Source organism: Chiloscyllium plagiosum, unplaced genomic scaffold, assembly GCF_037043375.1.
Source record: "Chiloscyllium plagiosum isolate Xiang-an unplaced genomic scaffold, Cpla_swu_hap1 HiC_scaffold_7, whole genome shotgun sequence".
Taxonomy (NCBI): Eukaryota; Metazoa; Chordata; class Chondrichthyes; order Orectolobiformes; family Hemiscylliidae; genus Chiloscyllium; species Chiloscyllium plagiosum.
The window spans coordinates 14,621,495-14,649,062 of record NW_028270145.1 but is presented as its reverse complement, the minus strand read 5'-3'; the positions used below and the strand labels follow the sequence as shown (position 1 = coordinate 14,649,062).

General features: G+C 42.3%; 1 protein-coding gene across 4 annotated transcripts in view; it reads right to left on the bottom strand.

Annotated features, from left to right (window-relative positions):
* LOC122551336 (uncharacterized) overlaps positions 1-27,568 on the bottom strand; it is a 160,283-nt gene that overhangs the window by 37,180 nt on the left and 95,535 nt on the right. For all 4 annotated transcript variants that reach the window (XM_087988748.1, XM_087988751.1, XM_087988750.1 and 1 more), the window contains 3 exons: positions 14,058-14,696; positions 6,771-7,409; positions 3,810-4,403 (listed from right to left, as the gene is read on the bottom strand). In XM_087988748.1, coding sequence (XP_087844874.1) covers positions 3,810-4,403; positions 6,771-7,409; positions 14,058-14,696 — 1,872 coding nt within the window. The remainder of the gene's footprint in view (positions 1-3,809; positions 4,404-6,770; positions 7,410-14,057; positions 14,697-27,568) is intronic.

The window sequence follows — 27,568 nt, the reverse complement described above, 5'->3', positions numbered from 1 at the left end:
TTCCGTTTGAGGATATGCAAGAAACCTTTACCAGAGTGGTCTCTGAGATAAAAGGATTGTCCTACAAGGGGAGTTTTCCTACTTTTCATTCATGGGATGTGGGTGCCACTAGCTAGGCCAGCATTCATTGGCCATCCTTAATTGCCTGTCAGCCAATCCTGGTAAAGGTGGCAGATTCAAAAGGTGTGGTGCTGGAAAAGCACAGCCGGTCAGGCAACATCTGAGGAGCAGGAGAGTTGACGTTTCCAGCGTAAGCCCTTCATCAGGAATGTCGTCTCTCCTGCTCCTCGGATGCTGCCTGACCGGCTGTGCTTTTCCAGCACCACATTTTTTGACTTTGATCTCCAGCATCTGCAATCCTCACTTTTTCTCTAAGGATGGGAGATTTCCTTCCCTAAACGATATAGTGAACCATTTAGGTTTCCACAATTATCAACTGTGGTTAACTAGCTTTTTTATACTATGTATAGTTTAGAAGAATAAGAGGGATCTCATTGAAGCATTAAACCTCTTACAGGCTGAACAGGGCATGTTGCAGGAAGGATGTTTCCCCTGGCTAAGGGTGGAAAGCCAGAGGGTGCAGTCACAAAATAAACCAGAAGTCTTTCAGGATTGAGATGAGGAGGATATTTTCACTCATACCTAGTTTCCTTTGTCTCACTACTATTGGCCATCTTTAGCTGTTTAGGCCCGAAGGTCTGTAACTACTTCCGTAAATATCTTTGACACTTGCACTCACTCCCTCTACTTTTAAAATACCCCTGAAATCCTGGCTCATTGATCAAGAAGTTTTTTTGTTTATTTGTGCTATTATCTCCTTAAATGACCTGGTATCAAATTTTGATTGATATTTCTCCTGTGAAGCACCATGGGACATTTTATGATAGCAACTAAAATATGCTTAATGTTGAAGAATATATTATCTGAATCTAAACCTGTTTCCCAGGTCATTTTTTTAATTGAGCAAGTAAAGAAGCAATGTTTGTTTACTTCTGGAAAATGAAGTCTGGCAAATGACTATTGTGCATATAGCAGAACAATGGAGAGATTGTGACAGCAGCATGGTTAGTTTCAATGAAATATTGGAAAAGAGAACATTTTAGAATATATAATTAAACTTAAAATGAGTGAACATTTCATCAGATGTGGTTATCACGTCCAGTGATCATAAGGTCTGCTTGATGGACTGTAATGCTGAACATTTTATTTATTTATTTTTCTAACTTATTCCCAAGGTATCTTAGTATCTAAGATGGCGTCATAAGTGGAAACTTTGTAAACTTTTCACTGTAATCATAATGACAATAAACCTAATTCTAATTCTATAGTATGAATAAGACAGATGCTTGATTATATAAATAACATTATATAAATAACAACAGAAATTGTGTAATGAGCTTAACTAAAAATGAGACAGAATGTTGGTTGATAAACAAGAAAGAAAAAGTTATATTTGATGGTTGATGCTGAAATTTGGGGTAAATAAGTCAGGCGTCATTGTTAGGTCAACTTTTGATGTCTGGAGGATTTGCACTTGGTCTTTGAAATTACATTATAGAGACTTGTAGCAATACAAAATATGAAAGTGCTGGCAAACACAGAAGCGGAATGCAAAAGACTTGGCGAGGACATGTACTAATTAGAGCATTGGGAGACAGACCACACATATGATCTGGAGAGTTTTACAAAGTACTTGTAACCCTGAAGCAGATCATTCATCCCAAAAGGCAAGATTCACTCCAAGCAAGCCTTTTTCGACTCTTCATCATCGAACCACAGCAATTTAGTCATGTCCTTCATCAAACTCTCCTACTTGCAAGAGTTCATGGCAGCACTATCTGAGGCTTTTATGGACACGGGCAATGGTGCATTAAACCTCATTGTGATCGTCTATGCAAACAGTTTGATTGATAAGGACTATTAAAGTGCAGTCATAGGTTCTTCGACACTAATCTTTATGTTTCTGGCATTAAATTGCATTAGCAATTCGTTATGTGTTATCTTCAGATATGCTTTTCTGATCAGACTTTGACTTGTAACCAGCTTGGGCTTATCTACCACCTATTCCAAAAGCAGTTTTAAAAGACAAAAAAAACTTATTGATCAGTTGCCTCATTCCAGAATCTTTGCCATTTGGCTGTCACTCTGCTTCCCAGTGTCCACTGCACCATGTACTCTTGCTCAAGGAAAATACCAAAGTCATGGGCTGGTAATGGTAGCAAGAAGATTTTAAAATGGATGCTGAAACATATGTTGAACTAAAAAAAGTTACAAAGTCCATTCTAAATTTTACATGTTCACATTATTCCATCTAAATCTACACTTACTGAGAATGCTAACATGTCACCACACATGTGAAATAGTTATTTAGCAAACTGAGCTTAAGGATTGCTGAAAAAAAACTGTTGATGTCATTCATCCTGCACTGACGAAAGCAGACATAAGAAAGCAAACTTTTAAAAGAAACAACTATTTACACTGCATGAATCACAGGTAGATAGGATAGTGAAGAAGATGTTTGGCCTTTACTGGCCAGTACATTGAATATAGAGGTTGGGAGGTCATGTTGCAGCCGTACAAGACATCCGTTAGGCCACTATTGGAATATTGCATGCAATTCTGGTCTCCCTGAAACTTGAAAGGGTTCAGAAAAGATTTAAAAGGATGTTGCTGGGGTTGGAGGGTTTGAGCTATTGGGAGAGGCTGAATATACTGGGACTACTTTCCCTGGAGTGTGGGAGGCTGAGGGGGTGACCTCATAGAGGTTTATAAAATCATAAGGGATACAGATAGGGAAAATAGACAAGGTCATTTCCCCAGGGTGTTGGAGTCCAAAACTAGAAGGCATAGATTTAAGGTGAGAGGGGAAAGACTGAAAAGGAACCTAAGGGGCAATTTTTTCACATAGAGGTTGGTACGTGTATGAAATGATCTGCTGAAGGAAGTGGTGGAGGCTGTTACAATTACAACATTTAAAAGGCATCTGGATGGGTATATGAATAGGAAGGGTTTAGAGGGATAATGGTCAAACGCTGGCAAATGGAACTAGAGTAATTTAGGATATCTGGTCAGCATGGACAGGTTGGACCGAAGGGTCTGTTACCCCGTGCTATATACCTCTATGTCTCTATAACCCTACGCAAAAAGCAGAAAAATTGTTTGTCGATTTGTAAGTAGAGAAAGACTGATCAAGACATTACCAAGCATCAGTGAATGTTTGACACAGGTTTTAATGTTAGATGTGGTTAGACAAAACTTGCTGAGCAATCCTAGGTACAGTAAGGATTACACTAATAATATATTTAAAGTTATCAATCAGGCTTGCATTGTGGCTTGCTTATATTTGTTAAACACTGTGTATATTGATATTTAGGGATCTCTCCCTTAAAACAAAACTTTTCTTTTTGAATTTGCAGAAATATTGGAACAATATTTCTTTGGTGAATTCTCCACAGCAACACAGTAATCATAGTGAGCTTGCAAAGAAATCAGCAGTATCTTCTGTCTGCAGTATAAATGGTCATTTCTGTTGAAATTATATTTGTTCTTGCATCTATCCTGATGAGTGCAAGATGAAAAGCATCAGTACCAATACTCAAAGGAAATTGTTGCAAAGTCTCTGATTTGTTAGCAGTATAAGTAAAAAACAATTTGGATCACCCTGCATTAACATTCTTCATAAATAATTTACTTTATTTGCAAGTTATAAATCTGTAATCTTGTTTACCTCTTTCAATATTAATTACTCCCATTCAGTAAGTTTTTTTAAACATATATGAAGTCAGTAAGCAAGTTAACAAGGGCTTTACCTTCAGTGGGAACTGTTGGTTCCACAACCACAAACACTGCTCTAACTTTAGACAATAACTCTTGTTGAATAGTTGGCAATTCTTGGAAGTCTCCCAGTCTGAAAGCAGAGTCAGGATTAGACACTATCTGTTGAAGTTCTGCTGTATCTGCATTCTTGGCTCCAATAGCAATGGGCACGATACCAGCCTTTTTCATTGCATCCGCTGCCTGTCCAACATCATCGCTGGATTTCTCAACAGTGATGAGCACCAGGATTTGTGAAGCTCCATCAGCTCCTCTGCTCCCTGCGGATGGACTGAAGACATTCCTTGTGACATAGTCCAGGGCAGCACCGGTATTGAGGGGTCTCCCTGGTTTCAATCTCAGCTTTTTAATTGCATCTGAAACTGTATCTCTAGTTGAATGAGTGGTGAGGTCAAATTCAAGTTTTGGGTCAAAACTGTATTGTACCACAGCCACTTGATCTTTCTCAGGTCCAATATTGAGCTCCTGGATTATTTTCTTCAGAAACTCTCGGACTTGAACAAATGATCTTCCCATCCCAGACGATCCAGCAATTAGGAAGACGATATCTCTTTTTCTGACTGTAGGAACTAAACATTAATATACAACATCAAAACATTAAAACAATTCATGGAAAATAAATCTGTGATTTTTGGAATAGAATTAGGATCATTATAATAATCTGAAGGAAAGATTTCAGTTTGCTATTATCACTCTGTCTAATCTTGGTTGTGTCTCGGTTCTTCCATTAAAGAAACATTAATATTTTCTATTTGGAAATACCTCAAGTGAGTTCAACAAAATTGGATCAATGCATCTTTAGGGTATTGTTAGAAATGATACAATTTTTTTTTGTCCTTTCCTGTTAAAGTTTTGTTTATTAAGATGCAAGATTGGGATCACGGGAGATGAAATGCTTCCCTACTTTTGCCAGATTAAGTATGAATTTCTTTTTTTAGGTTGAGCTCACTTGTATGATTACACTTGGAGTCGACAGCACTTCTCTAGAGGGAGTCTCATTTCAAACATAATTTGAGTAATTGATTACTGCTTTTGATTAAATTCATTGTCACTGAGATTAAGGTATGGTAATAATGTTTAAAAACTTGTAGCAAATTTTGAAAACAGGATTTGCTGAATTGAAGGGAGAGAGCATGTTTAGTTGCAATGGAGAATCTGTATTTAAAGTGTCAACAGTGATTAAAAATTTGTTATGAAATCAAGATATGGCAAGACTAGATTTGCTTTTTAGTATCTCTAATCAGTGGTCTCTTAACATGCAGTATTGGGGAGGTGACGGGCAGTGAATGATGCTTCAGTAATCCCATAAATAGCAAAAGAATGCTGGAACTGGCAAATCAAGGTTCACCGACGTATTCAGCAAGTCCTCACATTTTAATCTTGTAAGTGGATGAGAATTCAAACTAGGTATCAGAAATCTCCACATATATTCACAGAGTGACATGATCTTTCATTCTATTATACTTTATCCCACTGCTTAATCCAAAAGTTAATAGTAAGAAAAGTCTGATGCTCAGCCTGCATCTGAACATATGATCATCATGGAATTACCTGTTGATAGCTAAATGAAATTAAACGTTGAATCACTCAATTTCCCTTATTAAATTTGCAATCTATCTGTAAAGTTTAATAAAATGTTACCCACAATCAGCAAGAAGCTGCCACAGAATGCGGAGTGGAAAAAGAAATGCCAAAATAATGGGAATAATAGTCACAATGTTTATACAGCACTACCACAAGTAACACATTGCAGATTTGCAGGCTGCATATCAAGCTGCCATCTGAATGAATTTTCTTATTTGATTTGGTTTACAGGTGGTATGGTAGCTCAGTGTTAGCAGTGCTACCTTACAACACTAGGGACTCAGGTTCAATTCCTGTAATTGTCTGTGAGAAGTTTGTACATTCTCCCCATGTCTGCATGGGGTGCTCCAGTTTCCTCGCTCAGTCCAACGATGCGGATGTTAGGTGGATTGGCCATGCTAAAATTTCCCTGTAGTGTCAAAGGATGTGCAGGATTACCCATGGAAACATGCAGGGTTATGAGAACAGGGTAGGGGGCTGTAACTGGGTGGGATGCTCTTCAGAGGGTTGGTGCAAACCCGATGGGTTGAATGGCCTCTTTTCACACTGTGGGGATTCTATGATAGTGAAGTCTATCATGTGGGAGACAAGTCCCAATCACCACCCCTCACTTTATGAGCGTTTTGAACAAGTACTTCATTAAAAGCAGTTTTATACGACTGGTACATGTCCAATAAGAAACAAATTGAGGGGATTGTCAATACAACTTGCTTCTTTCCCTTTAATAGTCTTAGTAATTCCTAATTCTTGTTAACTGGATTCCTCTGAGTGGATGAGAATCTCGCCTGAAACTTACTCCTTACCCTCTTTTGACTCCAATTTCCTGGAATCCACAATAACATTCCAAGCCTCTTTCTTAACTCACACAGCAAACCTATGGAGACATTTTTCTGAACAGTAAGAACATCCTTTGGATTTCAAGAGCATATCTATCTACAGGGTAATTTTTAATCTTTGTGGTTGGTTTCGCATATATGAGATTTCTGATTAGTTCAAGAAAAAACTATTTCCAGAATTTAGAAATGATGACAATTTTCCTGTTACGATTTCCACAAATTCCGTACTAACAAGCATGCAAAATGGAGGACATTTATGATCTAATTTTCATAACATCTGTTGATATTTCCTCAGCTTTCATTCCCTAAACTGCACCACAATATTTTCAGTCTTCCACTTTCAAACGTTGCCTTATTCAATCCCTGTTTTTGGACCACTTTGTGGACCAGACATATTGCATTCAGACTCATGGCAATGTGTTGGTAATATTAAAGATTTCCATGTAAGTTGATGGATATGTCAACCTTAAAAGTAATACAATGAGCTCTTAACAACAAAACATTTTAGTTAGATACCTTCTGTAGGTGTAACAGTTGGTTGTCGAATGTCTACTTTTAGCTCATCGATAATTATTTGTGGAACACGCAGCCTTTGTAGTTGGGGCAATATTTTTTCTTCCACGTCTGATAGTGAATAGAAATCCCTTAGATTGTAAACCAAACTGGGTTCAAATGCCATTTCTTTTAGTTGAGCTGTGTCCGTATTTCTGACTCCAATGGCAAAGGTCATTATAGCAGCTTGTTTCAATGCAGTTGCAGATGCTTTGATATCATCCCCAGACTTCCCACCAGTGATCAGCACTAAAAACTGAGGAACACCCTCCTCTTTTCTGCTGCCTGAAGACTTGGTAAAGTGGTATTTGAGGACAAAGTCCAATGCTTTGCCAGTGTTGGCTGTCCTGGCACCTTTAAATCTGAGCATTCTCAGTAGAGACAGCAGTTCATCCTTTCTTGTGTAAGTGTTAAGGTAAAACTCAGTTTCAGGATTATTACTGTACAGTACCAACCCAGCTTGCACTCTGTCACGTCCAATGTCCAGGTTCTCAATTATTCTTATGATAAAGTCACGCACATATGGTAGATTTGAATTCCCAATATTATCTGATTCATCAATCAGAAACACAATATCTTTCTTGTTCTCAGCTTCGGGTGTAACTAGAAAAAAATACAAATAATAAACCAAGAAATATGATTACTTACAAAGAAAATTATCGGAATTAGATCAGAGATATGGAATAATGCAGAGGATTCTTGCACCAGTTTTAAGGCTGTTGCTGTCAGAAAAAAAGTATAAAGACAACAGTCAAAATGATCAATAGTCAGTCAATAGTCGGGCAATGGCAAAATTCAGCTAAACAGAAGAGAGTGAGAGTGAAGGATTGAAATACGTAAGCAAAATTGTTCAAACATAATGTTTTAATTCTGTTATTGCAAATGCAAAAGGTAAGGAAGAGTATTTGATAAGTTCAATTTGTTTTTGCATGAATCTTCAGAAACAAAGGTTGTAGCCAAAGTTTTGCTTCAGATAATCTATGTGCAGGTTGTGAGGAATGGGAGGCTCTACTTTGCTTAAGATTTAACTATCATTGCATTTTGTCCTTTCAAATGCTTTTTTCACAAGATCTACTTTTCTGTCCACAGGAGTTTCAGGTCATTCTGTCATTTACATCAATGCCAGATGTCCTCTTAATCAAAAATAAAACAAAGAACTTCGGATGCTGGAAATCTCAAATAAAAACAGAAATTCCTGGAGAAACTCAGCAGGTCTGGCAACATCTGTGGAGAGAAAGCAGACTGAATGCTTAAAGTCTAGTGACCATTCAGAACTACAGATTTACCAGGATGTTGCCTGGGCTGGAGAATTTCAATTATGAAGAGAGATAGGATAGTCTGGGTAGGACAGTCTACTTAGAAGAAAGGAGATTGAGAGGGGACAGACTGAAATATATATAGATGGATTAGGTAGAAAGGAAGAAACTTTCCCTCTTGATTGTGGGAATTCAATGATCAGGAGGCATTGGTTTAAGATAAAGGCAGATTGTTTAGAGGAGATGAGAGGAAACTTGTTTTTCACTCAGGGTGGTGGGAATATGGAACTCACTGCCTACTAGAGTGGAAGAGACAAAAACCCTTATGACATTTAACAAGTATTTAGATGTTCACTCGATGCTACGGAATACAAGGCTATGTGCCAAATGTTGGAAAGTGAGGTTGGAAGAGTTAGGTGTTTGTTTTTGACAGATGGGGAAGTGTTGGGCTGAAGACCCTTTTTCTATGTTGTATTTTTCTCTGACTCTATGACTATGATCGGAACCTCCTGTCAGCAATGCAGAATTCTTTCAGTATGGACAAAACAAAACAAGGAGAGCGATGGCAAATGGCAATTCTTGAAAAATGCTGCTCCTTAACTTAAACGTGGGCCACATTAACCAATATCAATTATCCAGGAACCCATATGAAATAAAATGAATGACTGTTTCTTTCATATACAGAGGAACCTCGATTATCCGAAGGACATGGGCGGGGAGTATTTTGTTCAGTTAATCGAATTCTGGATAATCGAATGCCGGATAACATAGTTTAGCCAAGCTTAGGGACCTTGTAATCTTGCTGGATAATTCAATATTCAAATAATGGAATGCCAGATAATTGAGGTTCCTCTGTAGTTGTTTCATGACCCCATTGATAGACTGTCAAGCAAAGTACTGAGAATGACAAATTACAAGTTGCTCTGTTCATACCATCCAACGTTCTTTGTGAGATTCACTTAGCTCAATAGAAACAACTTGTTTAACTAACTTCATTGAATTTTTGAGAAACTAAAATGTTTGATGAGGGTCATGTGATTTATGTGTTACATATCAACTTTTCAAAAAACATTTCATTGTACATAATAGACTTGTCATCAATGTCAAAGCCACTGGGATAAAAGCGATAATGGCAGCAATGTTGGTTGAGTATCAAAAAAAACAGAATATTCGAGTAAACAGTTTTCATACTGAAGCAAAGGTCTCCAAAGGTTAGTGCAAATGACTTGTGCGTACAGAGCACAATTTCAAACTCTGCTGATGAAAGAGAATTTATAAGATTTGTAAATTGTGAGAAGGATGTTGATAGAATTCAAGAGAATATTTACAGGCTGGTGGAATGGTTAGACACATGAAAAATGCACATTGATGCAGAGAAGTATGAAGTAGTACACTTTGGTAAGAAAAATAAATGTGGATACAATTCTGATTGGTTATTACACCAATCGTACCAGAAGAGAGCAGAAGAGAGCAAATGAGGAGGAAGGCAGAGAGGAGACAGGTGCAAGAGACCCCGGGAGAAGTACCTGTCAGGAACAAGTTGAAGCTTTTGGAAGCAGAGACTAATGACACTGCCAGTTCGCAAGGCGGCCAAGTTTGTCAATCAAAAGTTGCCGCAGAGGCAGAGCGGAAGAGTGGGACATCGCACAGAGCCGTGGTAATAGGGGACTCCATTGTGAGAGGAACTGACCGGGGTTTTTGTGGCAGCAGACGGGATTTAAGAATGGTGTGTTGCTTTCCTGCTGCTAGAGTGAAAGACATCATGGACAGAGTGCAGGAAATCCTCGAGGATGACGGTGAAGAGCCAGAGGTGGTGGTACATGTCGGCACAAATGATGTCGGGAAGAAGAGGAGGAACATACTACAGTGAGACTTCGGAGAACGAGGAAGAAGGCTGAAAAGCAGGATGTCCAAGGTGGTTATCTCCGGTTTGCTTCCAGTTCCTCGGGCTAGTGTGGCCAGAAACAGGGAGATAATGGACTTGAACGTGTGGTTGGGGAACTGGTGCAGGAAGCAAGGATTTAAGTTCTTGGATCACTGGGGTATATTTTGTGGTAAGCATAAATTCTACAAGAGAGATGGCTTGCACCTTAATAGGTTAGGGACCAGTATTCTGGCAGGCAGGTTTTCTACTGCAACACCGCTACATTTAAACTAAGTAGCGGGGGGGAGGGGACAAGCTGGATGTTTAAAAAGGAAATTGAAGGGAAAGTTAGAACAAGAGAAGTCAAGAAAGACAACTGTATTAATGAGGCAGAAAACTCGGAAAGGCATCATGCTGTAAGGTTGAGTGAAATAAGGGTTGATGGGAAGGGTGAGAGCAGTAACAAATTAAAAATACTATACATGAATGCACGAAGCATTAGACATAAGATGGATGAGCTTGAGGCTCTTTTGGACATTCGCAGATACGATATTGTGGGGATAACAGAGACGTGGCTTCAAGTGGACAGGGCCTGGGAAATGAATATTCAAGGATACACGTGTTATCGTAAGGACAGACTGACGGGCCGGGGGGGGTGGGGTGGCCATGTTGGTAAGGGACGATATTCAGTCCCTTGCACGGGGGGACCTAGAGTCAGGAGATGTAGAGTCAGTGTGGATAGAGCTTCGAAATACTAAGGGTAAAAAGGCCCTCTTGGGAGTCATCTACAGGCCCCCAAACAGTAGTCTGGATGTCGGATGTAAGTTAAATCAGGAGCTGAAATTGGCCTGTCGCAAAGATGTCACTACAGTTGTGATGGGGGATTTTAACATGCAGGTAGACTGGGAGAATCAGGATGGTTTTGGGCCACAAGAAAGAGACTTTGTGGAGTGCCTCAGAGATGGATTCTTAGAGCAGCTGGTGCTGGAGCCGACCAGGGAGAAGGCAATTCTGGATCTGGTATTGTGTAATGAACCAGAATTGGTCAGAGACCTCGAAGTGAAGGAGCCATTGGGAAGTAGTGACCATAATACAATAAGCTTCAATCTGCAACTTGAGAGGGAGAGGGTACAGTCGGAAGTGACAGTACTTCTGTTGAATAAAGGGAATTATGGAGCTAAGAGGGAGGAGCTGGCCAAAGTTCAATGGTGCAATACCTTAGCAGGGATGACCGTGGAGGAACAATGGCAGATATTTCTGTGTATAATGCAGAAGTTGCAGGATCAGTTCATTCCTAAAAGGAAGAAAGATCCTAGGAGGAGGCATGGGTGGCCGTGGCTGACGAGGGAAGTAAAGAAACATATAAAGTTAAAAGAGAAAAAGTATAACATAGCTAAGATAAGTGGGAAAACTGAGGACTGGGAAGCTTTTAAAGAGCAACAGAGGATTACTAAGAAGGAAATACACAGAGGAAAAATGAGGTACGAAGGTAAACTGGCCAAGAATATTAAGGAGGATAGTAAAAGCTTTTTTAGGTATGTGCAAGGCAAAAAAATGGTTAGGACAAAAATTGGGCCCTTGAAGACAGAAACAGGGGAATATATTACTAGGAACAAAGAAATGGCAGAGGAATTAAATGGGTACTTCAGATTTGTGTTCACTTGGGAAGACACAAGCAATCTCCCTGAGGTAACAGTGGCTGAAGGACCTGAACTTAAGGGAATTTATATTTGCCAGGATTTGGTGTTGGAGAGGCTGTTAGGTCTGAAGGTTGATAAGTCTCCGGGGCCTGATGGTCTGCATCCCAGGGTACTGAAGGAGGTGGCTCGGGAAATCGTGGATGCGTTGGTGATTATTTTCCAGAGTTCAATAGATTCAGGGTCGGTTCCTGAGGATTGGAGGGTGGCTAATGTTATACCACTTTTTATGAAAGGTGGGCGAGAGAAAGCAGGTAATTATAGACCAGTTAGTCTGACCTCAGTGGTGGGAAAGATGCTGGAGTCTATTATAAAGGATGAAATTACTGCACATCTGGATTGTAGTAAGAGGATAGGACAGAGTCAGCATGGATTTATGAAGGGGAAATCATGCTTGACTAATCTTTTTGAATTTTTTTGAGGATGTAACTATGAAGTTGGACGAGGGAAATCCAGTAGATGTAGTGTACCTGGACTTTCAGAAAGCTTTTGATAAAGTCCCACACAGGAGGTTAGTGAGTAAAATTAGGGTGCATGGTATTGGGGGCAAAGTACTAGATTGGATTGAAAATTGGTTGGCTAATAGGAAACAAAGGGTAGTGATAAACGGCTCCATTTCGGAATGGCAGGCAGTGACCAGTGGGGTACCGCAGGGATCCGTGCTGGGACCACAGCTTTTTACAATATATGTTAATGATATAGAAGATGGTATCAGCAATAACATTAGCAAATTTGCTGATGATACAAAGCTGGGTGGCAGGGTGAAAGGTGATGAGGATGTTAGGAGATTACAGGGTGACCTGGACAAGTTAGGTGAGTGGGCAGATGCATGGCAGATGCAGTTTAATGTGGATAAATGTATGGTTATCCACTTTGGTAGCAAGAACAGGAAGGCAGACTACTACCTAAATGGAATCAATTTATGTAAAGGGGCAGTACAGAGCGATCTGGTACACCAGTCAATGAAGGCTAGCATGCAGGTACAGCAGGTAGTGAAGAAGGCTAATAGGATGCTGGCCTTCATAACAAGAGGAATTGAGTATAGAAGCAAAGAGGTGCTTCTGCAGCTGTACAGGGCCCTGGTGAGACTACACCTGGAGTACTGTGTGCAGTTCTGGTCTCCAAAATTGAGAAAAGACATTCTGGCTATTGAGGGAGTACAGCGCAGGTTCACGAGGTCAATTCCTGCCTGGAATGGCAGGATTACCTTACACTGAAAGACTGAAGCGACTGGGCTTATATACCCTTGAGTTTCGAAGATTGAGAGGGGATCTGATTGAGACGTATAAGATTATGAAAGGATTGGACACTCTGGCAGTAGGAAACATATTTCCACTGATGGGTGAGTGCCGAACCAGAGGACACAGCTTAAAAATACGGGGTAGACCATTTAGGACAGAGCTCAGGAGAAACTTCTTCACCCAGAGAGTGGTGGCTGTGTGGAATGCTCTGCCCCAGAGGGCAGTGGAGGCCCACTCTCTGGATTCATTGAAGAAGGAGTTGGATAGAGCTCTCAAAGATAGTGGAATCAAGGGTTATGGAGATAAGGTAGGAATAGGATACTGATTAGGAATGATCAGCCATGATTATATTGAATGGCGGTGCAGGCTCGAAGGGCTGAATGGCCTACTCCTGCACCTATTGTCTATTGTCTATTGTCTATTGAAGGGACTACAGGAACAGAAACTCATGATTAAATGTGCACTGATCATTATAGCTGATGTGACAGGTTGACAAACTGCTAAGAAGGTATATGGTATCGTGGGGTTTATAGAGACACCAAGTACAAATATTAAAAAGTCATGATGAATCTCTCTGACAAAGTATTCCAATGTCAACTGAGTATTGTGTTCAATTCTTGGACTGTGCTTTTGGAAGCAAATGCAGGCTTTCGAGAGTGTGCAGAAAATATTAACAGACATGAAATTCTTCAGTTCTATGGGTTGATTGGTCTCATTCTCCTTGGAAAAGAGAAACAAAGAGATGAAATTTGACGGAAATATTCAAAATCATGAGGAGTCTGGACAGAGTAGACAGACAGAATCTGTCGCTAAAAGATCAAGCAGCACAGCACACAGGTGAAGGTAAGTGGCAAAAGAACTAAAAGTGATATCAGAAAATGTTATTGTTTAATGCAATAAGTGGTTAGATGTGCACTGCCTGAGATTATTGTCGACGCATATTTAATTGTGAACTGATAATGGTGACAAGTTTAAGACGTGAGATGAGTTGATTTATTTTCATTGATTTGCTTTGAAAATGGGTGGAAATTGTAAGGTCTTTATTTCAGGGCATGATCTGGAAAATATCAAACACCTGGGACCGTTTCAAAATCCTCACCTACCCTGATGATAAAGGTATTAGTTCTTCCCTTGCTAAGAATGAATGTTCTGTGAATGAGGTTGAAGTAAAATAGAGAACAGAATCCTTTTACCTTCTGCAACAGTATCCGTTACTCTTTCAGCAATTACTTTTGTCTTGTCCTGAGTTACTGGTGGAGCAGCCAATGTCAGTAATGAGGATGTCACTTGTTCCTTTATGTCTGGTAGGGATTGGAATTCCTGTACGCTGAAGACCAGACCTGGGTTACTTGCAATTTCTTTCATCTGGGCTGGGTTAGCATTCTTGGCTCCTATAACAAAGGTTACCAAAGCATCTTGCTTCATTTTATCTGCAGGTGGTTTAACATCATCTCCAGAGCTTCCACTAGTGATGAGTACCAATACCTGAGGAACACCTTCATCTTTCCTACTTCCTGCAGATCTAGTGAAATGATAGCGGAGGACAGAGTCCAATGCTGCTCCTGTGTTAAGGGTCCTCCCACCTCTTAGTCTTAGTCCTTTCACATGCGTTAGAATTTCATCTTCAGAAGAATACGTGTTCAGATAGAATTCTGTTTCTGCGTAATTACTATACTGTGCCAGACCGATTCTCACTCTGTCACTTCCAATATCGAGGTGTTCCAATATACTCGACAGAAAGTCACGGACTAAAGGAAAATGTGTCCTTCCAACGTTGTCTGATGCATCAACAAGGAACACAATGTCTCTCTTAATTCCTCCTTCTGGTACAACTGGAAGAAATAGCATAATTTCTTGTAAAATGCATAAAATTAGGAGAAATCGAATAAAATTATAAAAATTCTCTACCTATAAAATTAAGGTATGATCTAATTGGGGGGTGATTATGAGAGTTAAATGAATTGATAGGAGAGTCCACAACAAAGGGGCATTAGAGCTAGGTTAATCCAAGGTGATGTCAGGAAAGATTGTCTTCACACAAGGGCAAGGTAAAGCAAGAACTCACCCACACACACAAACAAACCTACTGAGATTGGTATGGTGGGGTTTGGCAGTCAATGAAATGTTCAAAGCTGTGGTTAGCAAAAATTTTTTTAGACAAGCATAGTGTAAATAAGAGAAACTAAGTGTAAAGATAGAGTTATGACATAAATGAGACATAATTTAGTTAGAGTCATGGAGATAGTCCAACTCGTCCATGCCGATCAGATATCCCAATGCAATCTAGTCCCACCTGCCAGCACCTGGCATATATTCCTCCAAACCCTTCCTATTCATATACCCATCCAAATGCCTTTTAAATGTTGCAATTGTACCAGCCTCCACCACTTCCTCTGGAAGCTCATTCCATACACGTACCACCCTCTGTGTGAAAATGTTGCCCCTTAGGTCTCTTTTATACCTTTCCCCTCTCACCCTAAACCTATGCCCACTAGTTCTGGACTCCCCCACCCCAGGGAAAAGACCTTGTCTATTTATCTTATCCATGCCCCTCATGATTTTGTAAACCGCTATAAGGTCACCCCTTAGCCTCCGACGCTCCAGAGAAAACAGACCTCGCCTATTCAACCTCACTCTATAGCTCAAATCCTCCAACCCTGGCAACATCCTTGTAATTCTTTCCTGAACCCTTTCAAGTTTCACAACATCTTTCCGATAGGAAGGAGACCAGAATTGCACGCAGTATTCCAACAGTGGCCTAACCAATGTTCTGTACAGCTGTAACATGACCTCCCAACTCCTGCACTCAATACTCTGACCAATAAAGGAAAGCATACCAAACACCTTCTTCACTATCCTATCACCTCCGATTCCACTTTCAAGGAGCTCTGAACCTGCGCTCCAAGGTCTCTTTGTTCAGCAACACTCCCTAGGACCTGACCATTAAGTGTATAAGTCCTGCTAAGATTTGCTTTCCCAAAATGCAGCAGCTCACATTTATCTAAATTAAACTCTATCTGACACCTCTTAGCCCAGTGGCCCATCTGATCAAGGTCCCGTTGTAATCTGAGATAATCTTCTTCACTGTCCACTACACCTCCAATTTTGGTGTCATCTGCAAACTTACTAACTATACCTGTTGTGCTCACATCTAAATCATTAATATAAATGATAAAAATTAGTGGACCCAGCACCGATCCTTGTGGCACTCCACTGGCCACAGGCCTCCAGTCTGAAAAACAACATCTACCTTTGAGCCAAAGGCAAGGACTGATTAGGGATAGTCAACATGGCTTTGTGCATGGGAAATCATGTCTCACAAACTTGATTGAGTTTTTTGAAGAAGTAACAAAGAGGATTGATGAGGACAGAATGGTGGACATGATCTATATGGACTTCAGTAAGGCATTCGACAAGATTCCCCATGAGAGACTGGTTAGCAAGGTTAGATCTCATGGAATGCAGGGAGAACTAACCATTTGGATACAGAACTGGCTCAAAGGTAGAAGACACAGGGTGCTGGTGGAGGGTTGGTTTCTGTCCCTCAGGATTCCTTCCAATAACTTGCCCACCACTGACGTCAGGCTCACTGGTCTATAGTTTCCTGGCTTGTCCTTACCACTTTTCTTAAGCAGTGGCACCACGTTAGACAACCTCCAGTCTTCCAGAACCTCACCTGTGACTATCGATGATACAAATATCTCAGTCAGAGGCCCAGCAATCACTTCCCTTGCTTCCCACAGAGTTCTATGATACACCTGATCAGGTCCTGGGGATTTATCCACTTTAATGCATTTCAAGACATCCAGCACTTCCTCCTCTGTAACACGGACATTTTTCAAGCTGTCACCATCTGTTTCCCTACATTCTATATCTTCCATGTCCTTTCCTACAGTAAATAGTGATGCAAAATACTCGTTTAGTATCTCCCCCTTCTCCTGCAGCTCCACACAAAAGCCACCTTGATGATCTTTGAGGGGCCTTATTCTCTCTGTAGTTACCCTTTTGGTTTTAATGTATTTGTAAAAACCCTTTGGATTCTCCTCAACTCGATTTGCCAAAGCTATCTTGAATAGCAGAAAAGACCAGAGGGTCAGAATAGCCAGCACTGTCTATTTTATATCCAAAGGAAATGTTGTGGATACATAATTTATTTGTGATTGACAGCCAAATCGCTGGATTTCTTTGAAGGGTCCAATAGTTTCTGTTCAGTTATTTTGCAATGTTATTTACAGGAAACTTGTTAGTTTGAAAGTTGCAAGAGGTGCCTCAGGGGTAACCAAGCCTATGTTACACAATTGACAATGTTGTCTAAAGTCAAAAATCACACAACACCAAGTTATAGTCCAACAGGTTTAATTGGAAGCACACTAGCTTTCGGAGTGACGCTCCTTCATCAGGTGATTGTCAGCCTTATCAATCACCTGATGTAGGAGTGGCGCTCCGAAAGCTAGTGTGCTTCCAATTAAACCTGTTGGACTATAACCTGGTGTTGTGTGATTTTTAACTTTGTACACCCCAGTCCAACACCGGCATCTCCAAGTCTTGTCTAAATTCAACATTTATAGCAAAATATCACAGGGTCATGCAACTGATACGATATATTAAACAAACCTAGATTGCTATTAAGTCTTTCATCTTTTAGAATGTGTTGCAGGTTTCCTTTCATTAATATGTAATATGTAACTTAAAAGAAGTTCTGGGATTTGATATAAATTCTGTGTTTTATGGTTCTGCTCCACAGCTACCTAATGAAGGAGCAGCGCTCCGAAAGCTAGTGCTTCCAAATAAACCTGTTGGACTATAACCTGGTGTTGTGTGATTTTTAACTTTGTCCACTCCAGTCCAACACTGGCTCCTCCACATCATCGTGGAGAATGCAGTGCAGTGCAAATGGAAAGGGCTCCAGATCTCTTTGCAAGTATTCCTGCTCAATCCTGGCTGAGGGAGTGGAAATAGAAACATAAAAACACTATTGCATCAGCGCTCAGTTAAGGATTCTGCTCTGACAGGAAACACTGACTGCAGAATAAATGGCAATAAAACTGTCAGAGCCCCAAATTCCTACATCCCAACCAGGTTCCATCATTCAATAACCCTTGACAAGAACGGTGCCTCACAGTGATGCTGGGGGGAGTTATTCAGCCATTCAGGAGCATTCATAGGCCCATATACATTAAAGCTAAGGACATGGGGATGTCAGCATTATGAAGGTTATAATGCTATCGCCCAGGCGATGTTGAAGACCAGAGCTATCTGTCGTATACATAGGAGGCAAAGTAATGATCAAAGCTACAAATATTCTCCACAAGACAGCATTGAGAAGGGGAAAAGCAGTCATGAGTTATGGAGAATGTACCTCACTATGTAAAAGTGGCTCTAGGGCAAGCTTTCACACGAGACATGAGCAGTCTGATAAGGGCTGGACGGTCTGATTGACTCTGTCAATTTCACAAATGGAAAATTTACACCTTAGCTCAGTGCTCCCATGCCAAACATTTGACCACTCAACTCAGCAGCTTTATTAGCTTTACTAAGGTCAAAAGGGAAAGGAGAAGAAGGAACTAACAACATGAGTGGAACAGCGACATGATGCTCAGGGGTTAAAGCCGCAGACACTCAAGCAGTCAATGAAGAGAAGAACCAGTGTCTTCAGCACTGTAAAACAGTTTACCAAGGAATGTTATACGTGCAGACGAATGAAAGACAACACTGGAGGCATCTTTGTGAGACCAGAGACACCATCACCTCCCTCTTCCATCTTCTACAGACACATCTGCAGCATTGTGACTTGGGACTTGAAACTGAAGTTCCAGTATCAAAAGTCCAAGTCAACTGTTACTTTCCAACCTCAACCAGGGATATGTGGGACATTGCCCAATTGGTCTCCCACATTCATGAGTTCACAGATGCCCTTTCCAGGAAAGGAATTCACTTCGTTTAGTTCGTCAATGACTCAGAGAGTCAAGGTGTCCAAGCCATTTGTTGTGGAGCCACGGATGTGTTCCTTCAGGTACAAAGGGCCATGGACTGCTTGCAAGTGGTACTGAGAGCTCTCTGGCATCATGCAGTTAGGTTCCTGAATAGCAAGTGATTTCAATGATAGATGAGTTGACCAGTTATTTTGCATCAGTCTTCACTATGTCCAATCAACATTCTCGAAATATTTGTAAATCAGGAAATGGAAGGGTCTCAATATGATTACAGTCACCGGGAAAGTGGATCAGAACAAATTGTTGAAGCTATGAGCTGATAGGTCCCCAAGTCCTGATGGACTTCATCCTAGCATCTTAAAACAAGTTACTTGTAAGATGCTTGATGCACGTGTTTAATTTTCCTATATTTGTGGAAGATTCTTTCAGTTTGGAAAATAGTCAGTGTAAGTCCTTTATTCAAAAGGGAGGGAAAACAGAAAACAAGAAACTACAGGCTCGTTGGTTGAATGCCTGTTGTAAAGAACATGTTTAAAGTTATTAATGAATATGTAATAGCACAGCACTCAGAAAAATTCAAGGTAATCAAGCATAAATTACATGGTCTTGTGAAAGAGAAATGATGTTCAACCAATTTATTTCAGGTTCTTTGAGGAAGGAACATTTGCTGTGGATAACTGGGAACCAGTGGATGTATTGTAAATACATTTCCAGAAGGCATGCGATAAGGTGACAAATCAAATGGTTTTGCAGAAATAAAAGATAAAAATACGTAAATGATATTGGTGAGGAGTTGTGAAGTTGTGAAGAGCACAGAAGGAGATTACAAAGGAATGTAGATAGATTAAATGAGTGATCAAGGAGCTGGCAAATGGAGATCAGTGTTGGAAAATGTGGAATTGTCCATTTTGGCAGGAAAAATAAAAAGGAAACCATTTTATCTGAATGGTTAAAGATTGCAGCACTCTGAGATACAGAGAGATCTGCATACACTTGTGCATGAACCAGTAAAGGTTAAAATGCAGTAAATAATTTGTAATTTAGTAAAGCTAATAGAATGCTGTAATTTAATGTTAGGGTATTTTAATATTTAAGAAAGGACACTGTGCTTTAGTAACATAGGTCACTGAGAGCAGCAGATTTGGGTTAGGGCTAGGTTTAGGGTGACTCTGGACTGTATTGGTCACCTTACTTTAAGAGGAATGTAAACACTGTGGAAACATTTCAGGGAAGTTTTATTAGACTAATGTCTGGGCTGATTTATGCAGAATGACTGGGCAGGCTAAGCTTGAATCCAATGCAGTTTGGAAGAATAAGAGGAAGATTGGTTGAAACACATCAGATCCTAATGGGTTCTGGCAGTGTAAATTTGAAAAGGACATATCATCAAAAAAAATGAATCTATTACTAGGGTCCCTAAATTTAAGTCAGAGACAAGGAAAATATACTTCTTACAGAAGGTTGAGAATCTTTTGAACTTTCTTAATCAAAAAGCCTTGGAAACATTGTCTTTGGATATTTCAAGGAATGGGTAGATAAATTTAATAAGAAAGGGGTGAAATATTATCATGGGTAGATAGGAATGTGGCACAATTCAATCTTATGGTGCAGTTCCTTGACATTCAATGGTTTTTCCGTCAATAAATCAAGATCCTTGAGGTTACATTGACCAGAAACTCAATGGACTTGCCACATAAACACAATGACCACAAGAGCAGGTCAGAGGTTAGGAATACTTTTGCAAGTAACTTACCTCTTGGATCCCAAAACCTGTCCATCTTCAATAAGACATATGTCAAGAGTGTGATGGAATAATCCCCACTTGTCTGGATGGGTGCAGTCCCAACTACACTCAAGAAGCTTGACAATATCCAGAATAAATCGGTCCATTTGATCAGTCCACAAGCATCCACTCCCTCCAACATCGATGCTCAGCAGTGGTACTGTGTACTATCTATAGGACGCACTGCAGAAATTCACCGAAGATCCTTCCAAACTCACCACCACTTCCATTGAAAAGGACAAGATTGGCCGATACACTACCACTTGCAATTTCCTCTTAAAGCCACTCACCATCCTAACTGGGAAATATATCATTGTTCCTCCAGTATCGCTGGGCCAATATCCTGCAATTCCTTCCCTAAGGGCATTATGGGTCTACGTAAAACATACAGACTTCAGCAGTTCAAGAAGGTACCTCACCACCATCTTCTCAAAAGCAGCTAGGGCTTTAAATGCTGGCTAGCCAGCTGTAGTCATTGTAACAAGGTCAGCCAGATGGACCTCATAAAATATGAGTTCCCTGATTGGGGCTGCTAACCTGGACAAATCAGGGAGCCCCAGCTAACAGATGTAAACAGGAGTGTCCAGGGTTCTATTCACTCTGAGAGCTGGCTCTGAAGAAACTGGATCAATATCAAGGACTTTCCATGTGTAAATAAAAAGTGACTTGGTGACAGGATACCAACCACCAAGGATTTATTTCAGTGGTGATGAGAGACAAAACTGCGCTGCTGAAGAAATTTGTTCGCAACTGTCATCTCTCAGTTGGGGTAAGCGTTTCCAGCATCATGCCTTTATTTGGGAAGCTCAACTCATTCAATCCTGCAGTCAGAGACTGGCCCAGTATGTGGAAAGAATGCATTATTTTTTCCAGGCAAATGACACTGGGGCAGATGAAAAGCAATGAATTAATTTTCCTGAAAGCTAGTGGACCCAGAGCTTTTTCGGTTATTAGAAGTCTAACGTTTCCTGAGGCATCAAATACTAAAGTATCTGATGTTGACATATTTAGTTCAGGAATATTGTGACCCCAAGCCTCCTTTAATTTTGAGATGTTATCAGTTTTACTCAGCAGTTTGAGAACCGGGGAGTCCGTATCAGGATTTTTGGTGAGGTTATGATGACTAGCAGAGGCACGTGACTTTAGTTTAACCCTGAATGAGATGCTGAGAGACTGTTTGATATGTGGGATTAATGACGTAACAATGCAAAAGTGCCTATTACTAGCTGAAGGCCAACTGGTCTTCAAGCAGGCACTTCAACTGGCTTTACCATTGGAAAATGTAGCAAGTGGAGCTTATGAGTTACAGTGTATGCTGTTGAAAGTGGACACCCTCACCAGACCAACTGAGGTCGGGGGACACTGACTGAGTGAAGGCAATTGCACAGCCTCACTCAGGACATATCCTGAACAGGGGGACTCTATGTCAGCCCACAGCAAACCCCCGAAACAAAGCCAAGCATTGGCCAAATGGTTAACATTTTCTTCAATGTCTGGTCTGGCAAGCCATTGTAGTTGCTATAGATAAGCAGACTCAAGCCAACAACAGTATCCCACTGGGCCTGAATTGAGTAGGAGAGCTCATCGGCTGGTATCCAGGAGTGTGCACACCCTGGGAAGCCCACCTACATCAGGCTTGGAACAGTTAAAATGCCCAGCAACATCCAGATCAGAACAAATCAAAATAAATGTCTGCTTAAATGGTCACCCGGTGCTAATGGAAGTTGATACTGGCGTGACTGTACCAGTGATTACAGAACCAGTCTTTAACAAAATTCGCTTTGGACTCCAACTCTTAAATTTGCATAAGGTCTCAAATAGACTGAGAACCTATCCCAAAGAACCATTCCAGATTAAGGATACAACTTTGGTTCGGGTCTTGCAGCTGGTTCAGTTACCACTGGTGGTACAAAAAGATCGATGGGGTGGAATTGGTTGAGAAAGATTCACCGAGATTGGCTGAACATTAGAGAATGGCCACCTGAGTGAAGTCGTAATGAAATATCCGGAAACTTTTCAGAAAGGGCTAGGGACTATCAAAGGAGCCAAAGACACCTTACATGTTAACCAGGAAGCATTTCCATGATTTTGCAAGGTCCACCCAGTGTCAATTGTCTTACAGACAAAATGCGAGGGAGAAAGCAGAAGGCTGGCAAGCAAAGGAATCATCAAACCATGCAGTTTGAGGAATGGATAGAACCAGTTGTACTAATTGTGAAGCCCACTGGGAGGTTTGTATTTAAGGGGATTTTAAACAAACGGTAAACTGCTCCTCACAGTTGGATAAATATCCAATCCTTCATCTAAAGGATTTATATGCAAAGCTGGCTGGGGAGCTGTCCTTCACAAAGCTGGACATGAGCCATGCATCCCTGTAATTATGGTTAGCTGAGAATTCCCAGATGCATGCTACAATTAATATCCATAAGCATTTGTACCAATATATGAGACTACTATTTATGTATCATCAACCTGTGTTATATTTCTGCAGACAATGGAGAACATTTTACAAGGTCAACTCCAGGTCACCATTTATCTGGAAGACATGCTAATAACAGTGAATAAAAATAATGAGCACTTAGACAACTTAGACAGAGTCCTTAGAAATTTCTCCAAGGTGGGTGTATGGCTTAGAAGGGAAAAACATGAGTTCCAGGCATCACAAGTGACCCTACTTGGGCCATAGAGTCAATAAGACTGTGTTCTACCTGTTTGAAAATAAGTAGGGGAGATCAAAAGTGCCCCAGCTCCCATGTCTGTATTGGAGCTTAGGTCTTTCCGTGGATTGGTGCATTATTACATAATCTGGCCCAATCGTGACCCCCTCACATCTGCTATTGAAGAAAGGTCAGCCTTAGAAATGGTCTCATAGCTAAGACATAGCCTTTAGGGAAGTGAAAAAGCAGCTATCATTGACTAAGGTGTTGATCTGGTGCTGACAGGTGATACCTCCCTGTACAGTATTGGGGTAGTGTTGGCTCACAGAGGGCCCAATGAAGAGGAACACACAATAGGGTTGCCTTCCCAGACTTTGGCAGATGTAGAGCACAAATATGCCCAGATAGAGAAGGAAGGTTTGGCGTTCACCTTTGGTGTGAGAACATTTCACTGATACCTTTATGAACATAGATTTGTAATAGTAACACACCAGAAACCATCGCTACGGCTACTTAAAGAGGCCAGGGCTGTGCCACCTACGGCTTCAGATCGAATTCAATGGTGGGCTCTCATTTCTAGGTGCGTACAATTGCCATTTAGAACACTGTCCAGGAGGTCAAGTCGCAAATGCAGATGCCTTGAGCCGCCTCCTACTGGCAGATACATCAGTGGTGGCCGCTTGAAGACTCTGTTCTGATTTTAAACTATCTGGACACTCTTCTGGTCACTGCTGACAATATAAACTGTGGACACATGAAGATCCAATCTTAGCAAAACTAAAACAACTGGTGGTGATGGGGGAAACAAAAGGGTCATCACAACCAGAATTGAAACCTTTTATAGTCCCAGTTTGGCCAGATCCCTATAGAGGACAGCATTTAATTCTGGGGAGCAAGAGTGATTGTTCTGAGCAAAGCTCACCGCCGGATGATGGCTGGACTCCAGCAAGGTCATTCAACTGTGTCCAAAATAAAGATGTTTTGGCAGGAGGCCAGGATTACATGCAGATATAGCCACGTTGGTGGGTAGTACCCATAGTGCCAAGAAGGACAAAAGCATTACTGCCAGCAGGTGCCCCACATTTATGGGAATGGTCCAAGTAAACCCTGGATTTGGTTACACGTTGTGTAGGTCCTCTCATGGACTAAGCATTCTAAATTATTGTGAACTCCCACTCAAAGTGGCTGGACGTGAACAGAGTTCAATCATCTGACAACAGAAGAGCTGCAAACAAATTTTACAATACACAGACTCCCAAGTGGTTGGTCACGACAACGAGCCATCATTTCCCAGCAAGGAACTTGAGTATTTCCTAAAGACGAATGGCACTCGGCATATAAGGACAGCTCCATACCTTCTACCATCCTGCTATCATGCAGAAAGAGCAGTCCAAACTTTGAAAGCAAGTTTAAGAAACAACTTAAACTTCCCTAGAAACCAGACAGGCCCAGTACCTATTTGATTATTTCATAGAATCCCTACATTGTGGAAACAGGCCATTCAGCCCAACGAGTCCACACCGACCCTTCGAAGAGTAACCCACCCAGACCCATTCCCCTATGCTATTATTCTACATTTACCCCTGCCTAATGCATCTAACCTACACATCGCTTAACACTAGGGGCGATTTAACATGGTAAAAACAATGACTGCAGATGCTGGAAACCAGATTCTGGATCAGTGGTGCTGGAAGAGCACAGCAATTCAGGCAGCATCCGAGGACAGGCAAAATCGACGTTTCGGGCAAAAGCCCTTCATCAGGAATACAGGCAGAGAGCCCGAAGAGTGGAGAGATAAGCTAGAGGAGGGTGGGGGTGGGGAGAAAGTAGCATAGAGTAAAATAGGTGAGTGGGGGAGGAGATGAAGGTGATAGGTCAGGGAGGAGGGTGGAGTGGATAGGTGGAAAGGAAGATAGGCAGGCAGGACAAGCCATGGGGACAATGCCGAGCCGGAAGTCCGGAACCGGGGTGAGGTGGGGGAAGGGGAAATGAGGAAACTGCCGAAGCTCAAACCGACGCCCCGGGGCTGAAGTGCCCCGAGGCGGAAGATGAAGCGCTCCCCCTCCAGGCGTCCGGCGGCGAGGGAGCGGCGCCGAAGGAGGCCCAGGACTCCCACGTCCCCAGCAGAGCGGGAGGGGGAGCCGAAATGCCGGGCCACAGGGCGGCGCAGCCGACCGGCGCGGGCGCCCCAGAGATGCTCCCCAAAGCGCTCCAGTCTCCCCAATGTAGAGGAGACCGCCCCGGGAGCAACAGACACAACAAATGATATCGGTGGATGCGCAGGCAAAACTCCGATGGATGTGGAAGGCTCCCCCAGGGCCCCGGATAGAGGTGAGGGAGGAGGTGTGGGCGCAGGCCCCGCAATTCCCGCAGCGGCAGGGAAAGGTGCCAGGATGGGAGGGCGGGTTGTAGGGGGGCGTGGACCTGATCAGGTAGTCACGGAGGGAACGGTCTTTGCGGAAGGAGGAAAGGGGTGGGGATGGAAATATATCCCTGTGGTGGTGTCCGTTTGGAGGTGGCGGAAAGTCGTCGGATGATGACCCACACCTCCTCCCTCACCTCTATCCGGGGCCCTGGGGGAGCCTTCCACATCCATCGGAGTTTTGCCTGCGCATCCACTGATATCATTTGTTGTGTCTGTTGCTCCCGGGGCGGTCTCCTCTACATTGGGGAGACTGGAGCGCTTTGGGGAGCATCTCTGGGGCGCCCGCGCCGGTCGGCCGCGCTGCCCTGTGGCCCGGCATTTCGGCTCCCCCTCCCGCTCTGCTGGGGACGTGGGGGTCCTGGGCCTCCTTCGGCGCCGCTCCCTCGCCGCCGGACGCCTGGAGGGGGAGCGCTTCATCTTCCGCCTCGGGGCACTTCGGCCCCGGGGCGTCGGTTTGGGCTTCGACAGTTTCCTCATTTCCCCTTCCCCCACCTCAACCCGGTTCCGGACTTCCGGCTCGGCATTGTCCCCATGGCTTGTCCTGCCTGCCTATCTTCCTTTCCACCTATCAACTCCACCCTCCTCCCTGACCTATCACCTTCATCTCCTCCCCCACTCACCTATTTTACTCTATGCTACTTTCTCCCCACCCCCACCCTCCTCTAGCTTATCTCTCCACTCTTCGGGCTCTCTGCCTGTATTCCTGATGAAGGGCTTTTGCCCGAAACGTCGATTTTGCCTGTCCTCGGATGCTGCCTGAATTGCGATTTAACATGGCCAATTCACCTAACCTGCACATCTTTGGATTGTGGGAGAAAACTGGAGCACCCGGAGGAAACCCATGCAGACACAGGGAGAATGTGCAAACTCCACACAGACAGTCGCCGGAGGCTGGAATCGAACCCTGGTCCCTGGTGCTGTGAGGCAGCAGTGCTAACCATTGAGCCATCATGCTACCCCTCATGCAACTACAGCAATAGCTCCAATGAAGTTGCTAATGGAGAGAAGATTCCGCACAGGTTAAATCTGATCTTCCCAGACCTAAACAGGGTGAGAGGTTGTGAAGTGACGTTGGGAATGCCAATGCCAGACACAAGACTCCCTTAAGTGAGACAGTTTACTTAAAGGGATGAAGGTTGGTGCCGAAAGCATGAAATGGCCCTGCATGGGTAGGAGGTATGGTCAACATGATATACAAAGGTTTGGGTAGATGAGGTGGTCCTGAACAAGCATGTGGACCCCATGAAAGCTGCAAGCTTACAAGCATGATGGGAGCAAAACATACCCAGCTGTTCAGAACAGAGGTAAAGTCTGTCTGAACTAATGGGTTCTCCTCCTCCATCTTGAGTCCTACAAACCTTGGAATTTGAGATGGACATGGAGGATGTTGCAGCCTTGTCATCTGAAGAAGAGAATGAATTTCTTCCAAGATGCTCTAGCCGCAAGAGGCAGGCTATCATTCGGTACATGCCGCCCAGATACAAGGCTGAGTCGGGTGAATCATACTCCGTGCGAAAATGCCCCAGGAGGGAGCTACAAGAGAGAAAGCTGGCCTATGTCCTTGGACTCTGAGGGGGGAGGGATGTAATGATTGTAACGAGGTCAGCCAAATTATGAGTTACCCAGATTGGGGCTGTTAATCTCTGTGGAGTTATTTCACCAGCAACACGCATGTCACACAAGCGAAAATGTTTTAAAAAGTCTAGCCAGGCCAATGGCCTACTTCTGTCTTTAATTTGTCTGTGTGCACTGTAGCTTCGACCCAGACCAATGGCTGTGTGCTCGCGTATTGGAGATATGTTGTCAGACAGAATTGAGTAGCCTTCTCTACTGTTTGCTTCAGCCTATACATGAGCAGGAGGACAGGTATCAGGCATCAAGTTTGCAACAGTGGCAGTAGGCATGA